At 43.8% G+C, this 14,977-nt stretch overlaps 1 protein-coding gene across 1 annotated transcript; it reads left to right on the plus strand.

Moving 5' to 3' along the window:
* The first annotated feature begins 1,075 nt into the window (after positions 1-1,075).
* RBM24 (RNA binding motif protein 24) lies at positions 1,076-13,538 on the plus strand. The gene is made up of 4 exons (XM_014478940.2): positions 1,076-1,789; positions 2,959-3,082; positions 4,517-4,571; positions 11,375-13,538. Exons 1-4 carry the CDS (start codon positions 1,622-1,624, stop codon positions 11,736-11,738), a joined length of 711 nt encoding a protein of 236 aa, XP_014334426.2. The 5' UTR covers positions 1,076-1,621; the 3' UTR covers positions 11,739-13,538.
* Positions 13,539-14,977: the final 1,439 nt, after the last annotated feature.

Genomic DNA, 14,977 nt, shown 5'->3' on the forward strand with positions numbered 1-14,977 from the left:
TTTGCTGTGTAGAAACCAGTGATTATGTAACAAGTCGATTTCAAAGATTACATCTCTTACAATTACATCCCCGATAAAACAGTTGAGATCAAGTCACTAAACATTCTTGCAATTCAAATAGAAGAAAATAGATTAACTCTTTGCTTGGCGGGGGGTGGGGGTGGGGGTAACATATGATGAGAAATCTGTACCAATCATCCCGAAAGGCTAGGGAGGAATAAGTTAAGGAGGAAGCACAAATTTGGTGACTGTGAGGTGAAGCACTAATTTGTGGTCCTTTGAAAGAGAAGGCGGTGTCTGACAGACAGGTGTCTACCGTTGCTTAGCTTGGCTGGGCGGTGAGCAATGAAAGCTAGTGGCTCCCCCGGCACACCCGAGGGCCAGAGCTTTTTTTCCTCCTGGCTCTATCTCGCTGATTGTCCCCAGCATCGGCTCTTTGGGGTCAAGGGAAGTTGGGGGCCCTCCTTGTCGCCCTGCAGACCTCAGAGCATCCAATTCCGGGTATCGTCGGCGGAGCTCGCGGGCCCCAGCACCCAGGTTGGGGAACTGGCCTTCCAGCGAAACCGGCCCAGGGCTCCGGCCCCCCAGCTCGTCTGTCTGGGTGTCCGGCCCTGTCGCCGAGGCCGAGCGCACAGAGCTCGCGTCGCTGTTTTGGAAAGCGACGCAGCTCCCTGCTCCCGCGCGCTCCCCGCGCCCCGGGTCCCGGCTGAGGCCGCGCCGAGTCCCCGGGACTTTGACGGGTTAGGACTGGCGACGCCGAGGGCCAGGCGGCCTCCAGCCGTCCCCAGCCCTGCCCCAGCGCCGGTTCCAGCGCCGCACCGCGCCGCGCCGGCAGAGAAGCAGCTGTTCCCAACAGCTGGGGGGCGGCGGCGCCGGGCGCCCCAGGTGCGGCCGCGGCCAATCGCAGGCGTCCGGCCCGCCCCCTCCCCAGCCGGGCGCCGACCCCCGGCCCGCGGGGGGAAGGGAGCAGAGAGGTGGAGAGCCGTCCTCGCCACTTGTCTTCCAGCTTCCGCGGCGGGAGAGACAGGATCCGGAGCCGAAGCCGCGCGGAGTCTCCCCCACACCGACCCCCGCCCCGCACCCCAATACCCGGGGCCCCGCCACCGCCGCCGCGCCCCCAGCTCGCCCACCTCCGCGCCTGGACGCTCTCACTGCCGACCCTCCCCAGGCCCCACCCGAGACACCTACCTAATTTCTGCGAAAGAAAAAAAAATCTACCTCTAAACGCACCCTGATCTTCGCTTGAGGACCACCCCTCTCATTTCACATTTTGGCCTCCCAGCCGGGTGAGTGGAAAGCGTTTGCACATCCTACAGAACCGGAGCCTCAGCCAGACGATCCGGAGGATTTGTACCGTGACCGGCAGGGGGGGCGGGAGGAGAGAGCGAAGTCAGGTCTCCCCGGGCGGCCGCTGGCGACTTCGGCAGCCGCGCGCCCCGCGCCCTCGGTCGCCCCCGGGCCGCTCGCCCCCGCCGCCGCGCCGCCACCCTCGCCCCCAGGCTCGCCCGTAGCCCCCGGCGGCCGCGAGAGGGTGCGGGAGACGCGGAGCCGGAGGAGGACGCGCAGCCGCTGCCCGAGCCGCAGCCGCAGCCGGAGCCCCAGCCGCGGGGCGGGCGCGAAGATGCACACCACCCAGAAGGACACGACGTACACCAAAATCTTCGTCGGGGGGCTGCCCTACCACACCACGGACGCCAGCCTGCGCAAGTACTTCGAGGTCTTCGGCGAGATCGAGGAGGCGGTGGTCATCACCGACCGGCAGACGGGCAAGTCCCGGGGCTATGGATTTGTAAGTTGCGCGGATGGGGGGGTGTTGGGGGGAGCGGGGGTAGCGTGTATGGAGGGGGCAACCGAGAGCCTGGCGGGGAAACTGAGGACCGCGGGGGCGGGGAGAGAACAGAGTGGCGCTGGGCCGGAGGGGTTGGAGTTTGGAGTGAGGGGCTCGGCGCGCCCGTGCGAGGACCCCAGCGAACTGGAGCGGTGCTGCCCCTTCGCTCCCGCGGCTGAACTGAAAGTTTGCGCGCCGTGGCGCTGGGGACGGAGGGCCGGCGCCTGCCTCGAAGGGTTCCGGGGGTACCGAGAGCGCGGTGGCGGGATCGGGGGACAGGCGGAGCAGGGGTGGAGGGAGGGAGCGAACTGTGATGTCTGCGGGATTTGGGGGGTGCGGAGATCTGAGAGGGAGGGGCCGCAGCCCCTGGGAATAATTACACTCCAGGGTTGGAGGCTGGTGGTTAAGCGCGCTGTTTGCTTTGTAAAAATGAGTGTCTTCCTGGCGTTCCGGCTGGGGCCGGGAAGGGACACTCCAGGAGGTCTGGGACTCTTCTTCTTAGGCCACCCCCCTCACCACCACTACCTCCCCCCTTTTTTTTCGTAATTGCAAAGATGACTTCTTTTAAAAGATGAGGCTCTGCCTTTTTGCCGAACTGAAGGAGAGCATAGTTAAGCTTCCCGGAGATTTCAGCGTGCAAATTCAGCTGCCGAGGAGCAGGGAGCTCCCTCGCAGGACAATAGCTATTGTGGTTGAGGAGTATTTGCGGGGTTGGGAACGCCGGGCGGGCGCGAGGCTAGTCTTTCTTGAAAGCAAACCTTGGCTCTCCGGGCCGGGTAGGGACACGGGAATGGTCGGGGGAGGGGGAATCTGGAGGAGTTCTGAGACGGAATTCTGGCTTCCGAGTCTCTGCTAGGCCCTACCAGCAGCACCCTTAGAACTTTAGAGGTGGGGGAGGCGGTGGTTCTTTTTTTCCGCCTCTCTGTATTCTTATTTTTGTGTGTTTTGGAAGGAGGGTCAAGGATTATTCTAGTTTCCTCTCCCCCCACAACCCCCACTGCCAGAAAAAAAGAAAAAGTTAAAGAACCAGCGCAGTTTTACCAATAAGAATAACTTCTCCAGCGCGACTCTTGCTTTCTTCAGGGGTTGACTTAGAGCTCTGTGTGTATGTCTGTGTGTATGTTGCTAAGGTCACCATGGCTGACCGGGCTGCTGCTGAAAGAGCCTGCAAGGATCCCAACCCCATCATTGATGGCAGGAAGGCCAACGTGAACCTGGCATACTTGGGAGCAAAACCAAGGATCATGCAACCAGGTGAGAAAGATCCCTGGACCCACCTCCACCTCCACCTCCACCCCCCATAGAGACCCCCACTTCTGAATAGGGTGAATCCCTGATTGAGAAGACCCTAGTTCCCTGAGCATCTGAAGATGTGTTGAGTAAAGTTGATCTGTGGCTGGTTATTCTACCAAGACATGAAAGATAGATGAGAGTTGAAAAGACTCCTTTCTTGACTTGAAATGTACCTGTGGGCAAAAAATAGATCTTGGGGTTGGGTTCCGTTTGTACACACCCAGACTGGGGCTTGACTCCTCTGTTTTCTGTATACATAGTTAAGTCTCCATTTTCCTCTTCTTGGCCACTTGTTGCCCATTCCCGTGTGGATGATATGGGCCAGATCTGTCAACTCCAGCTGGTTATACGTCTCTGCTTGGTGGTGTTTCTTCTTTTGCCACCAGTTGCCCTGTGCTCAGAGTGGGCAGTTCAACCAGAACACTGACCCAAAAGAAACAAAGGGGCAGTGGTGGTGCCTAGTTGGTAAATGTTCAAAATAAAATCACAGCATATTTGTAATGACAGAAAATAAAGAGATTCCATGCACTTCAGGACCCTTACGTTACAGATGAAGAAACTGATGCAGAGATGAGAAATGGTTTACTCTAAAGTCATACAGCTGTTAGTCACCAAAAGGGAGAGAATTTCGTCTGTGTGAAAACATGATCTTTTGGATTACTTACCACACTGTCTTTTGCATTCGCACAAGTAATTGTGAATCGACTACTGAACAAACGTAATCTTTTTCTTGGGCATGCAAATTTAAATCGTATACTCTTCATTCTTAAGTCTGTCCATCTGAAATTTTGGAAAGAGGTAGACATTTCCATCCAAACAGATTTGCTGGGAAAGTAGATTGTCAAGAAAGGGTGTGCATGTGCAAATATTCATGAGCATTAAAAAACATTTATCTGTCTAATACAGTGTGTGTTGTTTTGCTGTCCAGAAAAGAGTTTGTTTGGTAAATGTTTAATACTATAATCTGTAAAAGCCATAATCTTCCAAAGCATTGTCCAAAACATTCGAGAATGTTCCAAATTAAAAAGGCTTTTTTATAGATCATGATTCAGAATTGTTGGAAGATTTGCCACGTGTAACTTCATTATCAAGTCCTGTTGTTCTTGGTTTCATTCCACAAGAACTTTATGTCTGGTTTTCTAAGGTCTTACTCTATGTCTGTCAACTGAACTTTGGGGATCATTTCTAGTTTCCACTTGAAGACTATTGAAAATTTTATTTAAATTAACAATAACATTAGTAAAGTGAATTTTAAAAACCTATTTATAATATTTTCTCTAAAGTATTAAAAGAGTGATTACCTTTACTAAGTGAAAGATGTGATTGCATTTTATTTGTAGAAGTAATAAATGCCTAACATGCACAAATAGAGAATGTGGTATGTTTTATTGTTAGGTTTTGCCTTTGGTGTTCAACAGCTTCATCCAGCCCTTATACAAAGACCTTTTGGGTAAGTCAATGAATCAGGCCTAAGTTTCAATATGACTATCATTTGTTAACCTTCATTTTCATTATATCCAGACCAGACCATTATGTTATAGACTGTTCCCGGTTTACATATTTATATATGTTTGTGTATTTTGAATGCTGATAATGTAAATATTTTTAGATGAGTCAAGTTATCTGACCAAGTATGCAGCCTCCCAACCAGACCCATTTTGAGCTTATGATTAACAAAACAAAACAAAAATACCAGGTATGACTTGTGTACAGACGATTGTGTCCCAACACCATTACTGCTGTTCAACTTGACTCAATTGTATTTATCTCTTTCTAACCTGACAGGGCTCGTATACTGTTAAGCTAACTGATCAGAAGGATACCATGATAAGAGGTGGAATAGTTCTGTTTGGAATTAAACTCTGTAACCGGTAGACTCAGACACACAAGCTCAGATGGTGATTAACGATGCATGGATGTTGGTGTTGTTTTATTTTTTCACCATAGTCAATAGACCTCCGTGTGCTTTATTTTATTACAGTCATGAAGTGGTGTTGATAGCTAAACTGTGTGCTTTTTTTACTTAATTGAAAAGAGCTGTAGTGAAAGTGTTTTCTTTTCCTCGGGGAAGGGGCTCTTTGTGTTTTTGGTTTTGGTGGTGGTGTTGACGGGTGTTGACTTTTGACTTTGCCATGGGAAGCAAAGGGCCTTTTTTATTTCCTTGCTTTTCAGCTGTAGCCTGTAACTTCCACTTAACCATATTTTTGTAGTGAGTGCTAAATGGTGTGATTTCCCTCTGTAAGAACACAGATTCATCGCTTGCATGTCCTAAGTTTCTGTATTACTGGGGCGTTTTTCTGGGGATGGGGTTCTTTCTTTGGCAGTGTGTATCTACTTTTAGGCCTTCTAATTTAAAGGTTCAACAACTCTCATCAGATTTCATTAACACTGGCCAGTTTTTTTGAGCAGAGTAGCACTAACCTTCGCCTTTCAGATCTGACTCGGGTGAACAGCTGGCTTATATTTGTGTTCTCTGGGTTCTGTGATTACGATCCTTCCCTGTCCAAGCTCCCCAACTTCCCTTCCATTCAGACACTATATGGGGGGGAAATCCCCAAGCACCTCAATTTATTCTGAACACCTAGGGTCTGTTTTGGCTGTTTTCTACCTGATCCACTTGGCTGTAACTAATGCCAGAAATTTACGCTCTCCTTTTGAATATTCTAACTGTTTAGAAGTGTTTCATCCTCAACAATATTAATACTTTCTTCTGCATCTTAGCACCTGAACAGCTACATGTGTAACCTGAAAGGTTAGATTCTATCTGCAAAGATAGATATCTACCAGGACTAGATCCAAAGAAGCAATAATAATTTGACTTGGAAGATTCAAGTTATATTTTCCATGAATACCTTCTTTATAACCTTCTCTTAACCATATCAAGATTCTCACTCTTACTACCAACCCTTACTTTTTTTTTAAACCATAGAAGAATTTTTTGTCCAATAAGATTAGAAAGGGCCTTCGTGTATCCATAATGATGCCCCATCTAAATCATTCGGATATCGACAACAAATAGTAGTTGATGGGTCCAGCTACTTCTGTGGATACCACTTCTCATTGGTCTAGACTATGTTCAAGGTAGAACTGGGGAGAACAGACATCTTAAGAAGTGACGGTGAACTTAACCATGGTCTCACGTTACTAATCCTGAGACAGCTGCTATACAGCTAAATTGATCAACCGGTATTAGCATGTGTGTATTTTTCTCGATGCTAGTGGATGGTACAAAATAAGGAGACTGCATTTTGGTTTGGGAAATGAAACTAACACAAACCCATCAGGAACTATTCATTGCTAAATTACTTGGTATTATTTGAAGTACAAGAGGAATTCTGAATAGCAAGAAAATAGATGAGTCGGAGGAGTTGGACAAAGCTTTGTGGGGACTGGAACAAGACTTGGACCAGTGGTATGTCTGGACAGGTGAAAGGAAAAAAGGGACCTGTCTAAAGGGTATAGGATAGGGGAACATCAGCAAAGAGGAGGAAAGACTCAGTACGTGGAGAAATGAGACTTCTATGGAGGGTCTTGAGAGGCAGACATTAGAAATTTGAACTGGCTGTGATAGTCCTTATGGATCCATGAGAAAGAAAGTAGTATAAGGGAAATAAGAACAAACAGTGTGTCATGTGGAAGTTTTAAATCAAGTGTATTTGGATAGTAACCTTTAGCTGTTCATCCCTTCTAATAGCAGCTGTCTTTATAAAGGATGGTGATTATTACTGTTTGGATAAATTGAACTTGAGGTTCTTATTAGAAATAGATAGCATTCCAGATAGACCAAGCAAGGCTTCTCTTTTTTTTTTTTAGGGGTTCTTAACACTGCTCTAATTCCCAGAGTCTGTACCTAACAAATCACACCTGGTCATCCTCAATTCTATTTGAATGCCACATGTTCTTATTTTTAGGCCTGGAAAGAAGTTTGAGAATTTTTAATAGTGAATTGTTTGAAATTCTAGAACTATTTTTTATATGGTCTTTAAATGGCCCCTACATTACTCTAGGCTTTTAAAGAAAAAATCTTGGCCTGAAGGAATTTCCGATGTAACACAGTGGGCAGATGTATAGAAATTGGTGAATTTGCCAAACTACATCTTATAAATATTTTATATTTGAAAGAATCATTTTCATACTGAAATCTTGGAGAGGAGAGATTATGGATCTGTGAGTAGAAAATTCCAGGCTAGTTTAGACCAAGTTGAAATACACTTAAATATTTACTCAGTCCTCCTTTAAGTGCTAAGTTTTATTCTAGTTGCGTTAATGCATAATAAGTATTATACTGTCCACTAAGTGGGGCAGGAGGGACAGTTAACCAAACATCTGCTACTTGCCTGGTACTGATAAAGGATTTACATAAATTATGTAATTTAATTATCACAGTAATTATCTGATAAAGACACTGTTAATGTCCTTTCCATAGGTGAAAAACTGAGATGCAGAGAGGTTAATTAACTTCCCACAATGGCTACTAAGTGCTAGAGTCTGATTCTAGGTTCAGAATCACGGTTTGCATGACTTCCAAAGCCATACTCTTTCCTCTGTGTCAGTCTGTAGCCCCAAAGACACAACTGTGCTCTCTCTTATAATCTAGTAAGAAAACTGAGAAGCATGCAGAAGGGCTGTCCATATGGTTTCAGATAAGGCAGAGCAACGTCACGTCGGTGGGATCTAGGAAGTCTTCATCAAAGAGGTAGAATCTGAAATAGATTTTAAAACACGATGGAGGCTAGGGAACTCTTGCAGTGAGTATATTTTTCATTGTAGGCTCTTCACACTGATAATTTTATTTAATGCACAGCAGTTCAGGGTTGGAACTATTAGGTTCATTTCACTTATCAGAAATATGTGAGGCTAAAAAGGTGAAGTAAATTCTTGAAGGCTTTAGACATGGTGAGTGATACAGCTAGGGTGAGTAGGATTGGGATTGCAACAGGTAGAGATGGAATGAGGGCTGGCGTCCCTGGCCAAGGGATGTCATGAGCCAAGGTGAAGCTCTGGGTATCTGTGATGTGTCCATGAAACCTTGAGGAGCCCAGCTGACCTGGATTCAAGGAAAGGTGGGAAGAAATACTGGAAGGAGTATTTTGGAGCTAGAGTATAAAAGGCCTGTCATGCCAAAGTTTAATTAAGAAGTTTGCAGTTAGCTTGGTAGGATGTTAGGGACCTAGGTTACTTTAAACAGACGTATGAGGTGCAGACTGGGTCAGCAGTGTATGCGATAGGCTGGAAGAAGAAACCCTTTAGGATGTCCAAAGTCACAGAGAGACACCAGAGGGACATGAAGAGACAGGAAGAAAAGGAAAACATAGTAAATTTTCTGTGAAAATTGTCCAAGATGTTAGCTTTGCTCTTCGCTTTTATTACTACTGTGCTGTGCTGAGTCGCTCAGTTGTGTCCAACTCTTTTCGACGCCATGGAGCTCGCCAGGCTCCTCTGTCCACAGGGATTCTCCAGCAAGAATACTGGAGTGGGTTGCCATGCCCTACTCCAGTGGATCTTCCCAACCCAGGGATCAAACCCAGGTCTCCTGCACTGCAGCAGATTGTTTACCATCTGAGCCACCAGGGAAACCCCTTATTGCTACTAGACATGTACATTCTATGATTCATTGAGGGAAAGGATGTTGGTAGATCTCTAGTGGGAAGGAGATTTCCAAACTGCCTTAATGGGTTCCGCAGACTATTAATACAAACAGGAACTGCTTGAGAAGCCCCACCTCTCGCTTTGGTCGGATTCTGCTTCCCTTCCTGAATTGAGATATTTCAGTCTCTCCATGGTCTTCTGGATTCTCCCTTCCCTAAAGCCTTAAAAAAAAAAAAAAAACAACTCCATGGTTTCATTTGCCTTCCAGATGGCTTCCTAACCCTTGCCAGACTTTGTGTAGGTTTCTGATATTCCTGGGAACTTTATACTCATTGGTTGGCAGCATCAAATGAAAGCTATTAATGTAAAATCAAATGCAGACAAGAGTCCTGTAAGAAACCCTGTCTATCTTACCAGTTAAAACATTCTACACACACACACACACACACACACACACACACACTGATCCTACCTTTTTGTAGGCTAAACTTATTTTTAGTTACCACCTTTATTCAGAGATAGAAGCCTAGCAACCCTCCTGTTGTCTCTGGAACTTTGGGAGCACATGGGTTAATGTTCCAGTATCAGTGAGATTCATACTGGCTGGCCTTTGCAGCTGATAGATGTTTTACTTTGGCCTTATAAAGACATTTTACCCGCTGGAAACCCTTGTCGCATGACAGGATCAAAAATAGCCCGGCTGCAGCCCCTGCTGTCCATCACCACATGTAAACTGGCGTGAGTGAGGCTCTCTTATCCGTGTCTGCACATCGTGGACACAGCAGCCTCCAGGGACAGTGTTTCATAAAGCCACACCTGTCGCTGTGAGCCAGTCAGTCACCTGACCTGCAGAGAAGTTCTGAGTGTGTGCATGACCATGCATCTGGTTTCTGACAAGCAATTAAGAACATCTCTAAGTGTCCTCAGAAACACTTGATGACGTCGTTTCTTCTGGCACTGGGAAAGATCTCCAAGTCTAGTAAAATCGAGTGTATTTTTATCATTGGGGTCAAAGTTCATTACCCTCTGTGATAAATTCATCTTTTCCATGGATGTTCCTTAATGAGTGCTTTCAGTAAAACTCTGAAAAGGCAAAGCAAAGTTTATGTTTTAAACATCCTAATATGCAGTTTTCTGTTTTGGGTTCTTTAAAATTCAAAAATTTTCACTTGTGCTGTACTTCTTATATGTTGCTTTTGGCAACAAGCAGATGGCATTATGGTGTCGTATTTTTGGAAATACAGGGGTTTTGATGGAGATTATTCTAAAGAAAGATGAAAATAAATCAGGTATTCATGGTAGCGTTTTAACTGAGCCATTATGAATGGCAAGAGTGAGAATTGAGATGCATGGGTTTCAAAAATACCTCTTGTGAATTTTTTTTAACAACATTAACTTTTAAGTAAGGCCACTGGAGTGTGTTTTGTATGTGACCTCTGAATGTGTAATTTTAAAAGGTACTTAATTTTGTTTCACGTTAACTTTTTATAGGATAATACACCAAAATAGAATTGATTTTGTATAAAATATCTACCAGTAGGGAAGATTTAAAACAGATATGCTAATAAATCTGTTTCTGTTGAGTTTGAAGGTGAAACAAGAGTTATTAGATGCAAAAAAAAAGTTAGTCTTACTATTGTAACCCTATTAAGTTGATATTGAGAAATATTTAGTTTGTGTTTCCCTGTCCCTACCTTTTCCTTCAACCTCATCATTTCCCCCAAAACCCCTTCTGTCTGTCATAGAGATAAACAAGCTGGCTGACCTACAGTTGCCTGATAGTCAAACAGGTTTGACTGACCCTTGTGTCTTTATGAATTTTATGGAGAAAAAGAAAGAAAGAAAGACCAAAAGCGTGCTGCACATTCTTTTTGGGAATCACTGCCATGAATGTTAATAGCATTTCTGTAGCTTCCCACAACAGCCTCTTGTGATAGTGAGCTGCACTACAGTTCGTTTGAAAAAGTGTGATTCTGCTGTGTTTACCACACTTGTGAACTTTTAAATTCCTTTTTTTTTTTTATTTTGTCGCCTGCTTCTTTTTTTTATTATTATCTTTAATAAGGGTGACTGAGGTTGCAGAGAGATTAATGTGTGCTGAGTCTGCATAGCAATTTCCAGTAGGGTTGCCATGATAATAAACACAGATTTTGTGGAAATTGATTGTCGTTTTGAGAAACCGGCCATCACCCTTACAGAACTGAACAATCACGGATTCCCTTTGGAGTCCTCTGTTCACACTTAAGAAACTTTCCATTGGCTGAACCGCTTTTGTTGTACAAAGTCATCACAAAATGTTCTGAAGTCGTAATTCAGCACTTAGGAAATAACCTCCTCTGTGCGAGGCCCTCCTGAACCGTGAATTTTTTTTTTTTTCCTAAAACTTTGGTTCCATGGTTATTTCTTGGTTCCAAAATGATCCTGAATAAAAAGTTCCAGCAGGGAGGGTATCCTATTTTCCTTGTTGAATTCCTTCTGGGGCACTCCATGATCTTGGCTCCGGCCAGACTCCTTTCGCCGATGAATGGCAAGTCGATATTGTGGCAACCCTATGCTCATAATAACCACTAAATTGGAGTTTGTCTGATCTCGGAAGAAGCCAGGCTCAACCCAGGAGGCCACTCCTGCCTGACTTTTTTTCTTTTTTTTCCCATTTCTCAATAGGATACCTGCACACTATGTCTATCCGCAGGCTTTTGTGCAGCCTGGAGTGGTCATCCCCCACGTCCAGCCCACCGCCGCGGCCGCCTCCACCGCACCTTACATCGACTACACGGGAGCCGCGTACGCACAGTACTCGGCGGCCGCCGCTGCCGCCGCCGCCGCCGCCGCCTACGATCAGTACCCGTACGCAGCCTCCCCGGCCGCCGCGGGCTACGTCACGGCCGGGGGCTACGGCTACGCGGTGCAGCAGCCAATCACCGCCGCCGCACCTGGGACCGCGGCCGCTGCCGCCGCCGCCGCTGCGGCCGCCGCCGCCTTCGGCCAGTACCAGCCTCAGCAGCTGCAAACAGACCGGATGCAATAGGCCCGCAGCCCCTGATCAAAGTCGAGTTGCTTTCTCTTTCCAAATTGTCCCAGTTTTCAGTAGCTAATGAGAGTTAACATTGACTTAACAGCTTTAAAAAAAAAAAAAAAGCTATGCTATTGTGAAGCAGAATTATGATTTTTTTTTATATACTCCAGTAGTCATTCTAGACGTGCAAGAGATAAGAAGGAAGGGGAGTGGGCGCAGTTTTTGGAAATCAATCCCAAAGAGCCTGAGTAAATACAAGGCCGCGACGAAATGGTGGCAGGAGGAAACCATGGAACTTCACTTTTATAACGGGATTTTTACTTTTGCTCTTTTTATAGTATCAGGGAAGCAAACTGCCTTTTACCAGTTAGAAAATGCTATTTGAATCTAGTTGAACCAGGGAATACAGAGTGAGCAATATGTAGCTTGAATTACATTTAAAAGCAGATTTAAAAAAATGGTGAAAGCACTGATTGTCATTTTTAGCCGTCACTATGGCCTAGAGAACTTTTCTCAAGTAAGAAGGTGATGTTCTTACTCTCTCAAAAAAAAAAAAAAAAAAAAAAAAAAAAAATGGGCATCGAACAATCTAGGAGCGTGGCAGTGGGTGAAGTGGTGGACAGGCACCAAAGCTATTTTCTCATCCACCCAGTGGATGAGTGGGACTGTGAAACAGGTGATGTGGAATGAATGGGTGCAACAGCTGTACAGACAATCAATAACACACACAGTTCTGGAAAGAACACATCACTTGTGCTTGTTTGATGAGCTTGTCACATTCTAATCCCTCTCCCCATCCTGTTTCAATTTTGGGAAACTTGTATCTGCTGGTGTCAGCAATTCTGATTCTGAAATAGGATCAGGCTTTTACTACATACAACCGCCTTCTCTTTCTATTTATTGTGTCGACTCGTGGCTTATGATTAAAGGCAGGCAAAGTTTGCAGACTCTAAACCCTTAAGAGCTGTCTTAAGGACATTTATTTTTTTCCCTTTTTAAGTAATTTTACACTTTTTAGTATCTATTTCAGAGTCATATTTAAAACTATTTATTAGTGAATACCGTACATGAGACACCAAGGTTACTGAGATGACAATTCTTCAACGTTAATGATAATGTGGTTTATACTGTGCCTTAATAGTAATGCTATTTAAGATATTTATTTTTAAGTTTTACTATGCTGCACTCTAAAGAAAGGAACTTTAGATGTGACACTGTAAAATTATGTATTCATCTCATGGCATAAATTATTTAGTAGGTCTAGATGTAGCATATTAAATATTAACCTATTCAACTAAAGATGTTGACTTGGATTTATTTAAATTCATATGTGCACTGTATAAGAGAATACTCTTACATTAACACATTTTAGTTTATTTTAGTTTTTAGGGTTTTTTTTTTTTAACAGGATCTATTGCTAGTTTCATGCTTCCTTCTCTGATTTTTGCTCATGCAGTCTCATTTACTGGTACTTCATTAGTTTAACACTTATGTAGTTTTTAAATGCTGCTTTACGTTTTTCTTCTGAAACTGCAATACTTGCAATTTTTATTAAACTAAATTGAATACTATTTTACACTGTATTGGATTTTTATACTTGAACAATTTCATACAAGGGAAGACAGGTTAGCATTTTTATGGACTTTCTCCATTATCACTGGATTTACTTTAAGTATTCCCATACTAGACAGTGTTATGTAATGTAGACATGACTCTCCTGTGCAAATTATTTATTCATTGTGTATATTGCTTTATAACATTTCAGATCTTCTAATCTATTCACTTGTATTAAATATAATTTTTAACAACTTCTGTTGCGTTGATTGTTTCTCCTTTTGTGGTAAAAATGGAATGATGTTGCCCTTTAATTAGAACTAATGATGTGATTTACAGGTAGCATTTTCAGTGAGCAGAAAGCTTCCCAGATGCCTTCTTTTTATACTTTTTAAGTAAATTTCAGTAACTCAGTATCTGCCTTACATTTAGCACATGATACAGGTCTTTCCCTAGTAGTGAACCCTAAAGGACGATTCATGGCACTGGAACTTGGTTAGGTGAAGGTTGTTTGGAAGGAGAGGGCTATAGGGGGAATGGTCAGCTCAAAGCTGGAGTGATGCTGGGCTCAGGTAAACTGAGGTTTGGTACTAACCTCTAACCGTGTACTAGCAATGTGACCAAAACACGTTGCTTTTTGTACTCCACTTTTAGGCTGAGGTTTTTATTGATTTCTCATCTATAATTTTAGGACAGAAATACCCATCTTACATGGTTATTTTAAGTATTAAAGTATATCAACTATCGGGTAGAAAGTTCGTTCGGGTTTTTCTACAAGATGTTATGGAAACACCCAAACAAACTTTTTGGCAAACTCTATACTTAGAACAGAGTCAAATGTATTACTATTTATCTAGATAAACGATTGCTGGCAGTAGTTTCTGTAATGTTCTATAGCAAAAGCTAACCAAAGAGGAAATCACCTCTTGGAATGTTTATATTTTTAAACTTTTGTCCACAGTGATGTGGCCTTGACTGTCATATTGATTGTCTTAAAGTGTACATGTTACATTAATTATGGAATGGACTGTCTGCTGGTCCCTAGGTCTTAATGTTTTCCAAATCCATGACATAATATCTTTTATTGAGTTCCATTAGTTTTTGAAAATTACAAAGTTATAACAGATTCCAGCATGCTTTCCACTTGATGATAACTATCATCCTATTTAGAGCCACCATAATCGTCAACCTTAATTGCCTTTAAGTTTCCAAAGAAAATTAGACACCACCAAATACTTTGGGACAGATTGTATTGCACCTCAAGGTATTATCTGGGGTCAGTAAAATAATTTCTAAACTACTTAGTTCAGTCTGTGCATCAGTGATCATTTTACTCCAAAAGACAAGCTCTACATTTAATGTTTCAGATGTATGAAAAGTCACTTGTGCCCTCTGTAAGTCATGTGTTGATTGCTGAGCTTTAAAATGAAACATTTGATTTATCAATTAAAAATAGGTCAGATGATTCTGGGAAAAGCTTGTCAGAAATAGCCATACTCAGGGAAGCCAGAAGTTCATGTACACCTGACTACACCTTGGAGGTATTTACTGATCTATATGAATATCAATATTAGCAGTTACAGAGAGGACAAGATTTTTACTTAATAATGCTAGAGCACATATTTCTAAAAGTAAGTAAAAGTTCTTAATTTCTAATAAAGAGGGGGGCATACCCATGACACAAGGTCTCCATTGGT

Source organism: Bos mutus, chromosome 23 (assembly GCF_027580195.1).
Source record: "Bos mutus isolate GX-2022 chromosome 23, NWIPB_WYAK_1.1, whole genome shotgun sequence".
NCBI lineage: Eukaryota > Metazoa > Chordata > Mammalia > Artiodactyla > Bovidae > Bos > Bos mutus.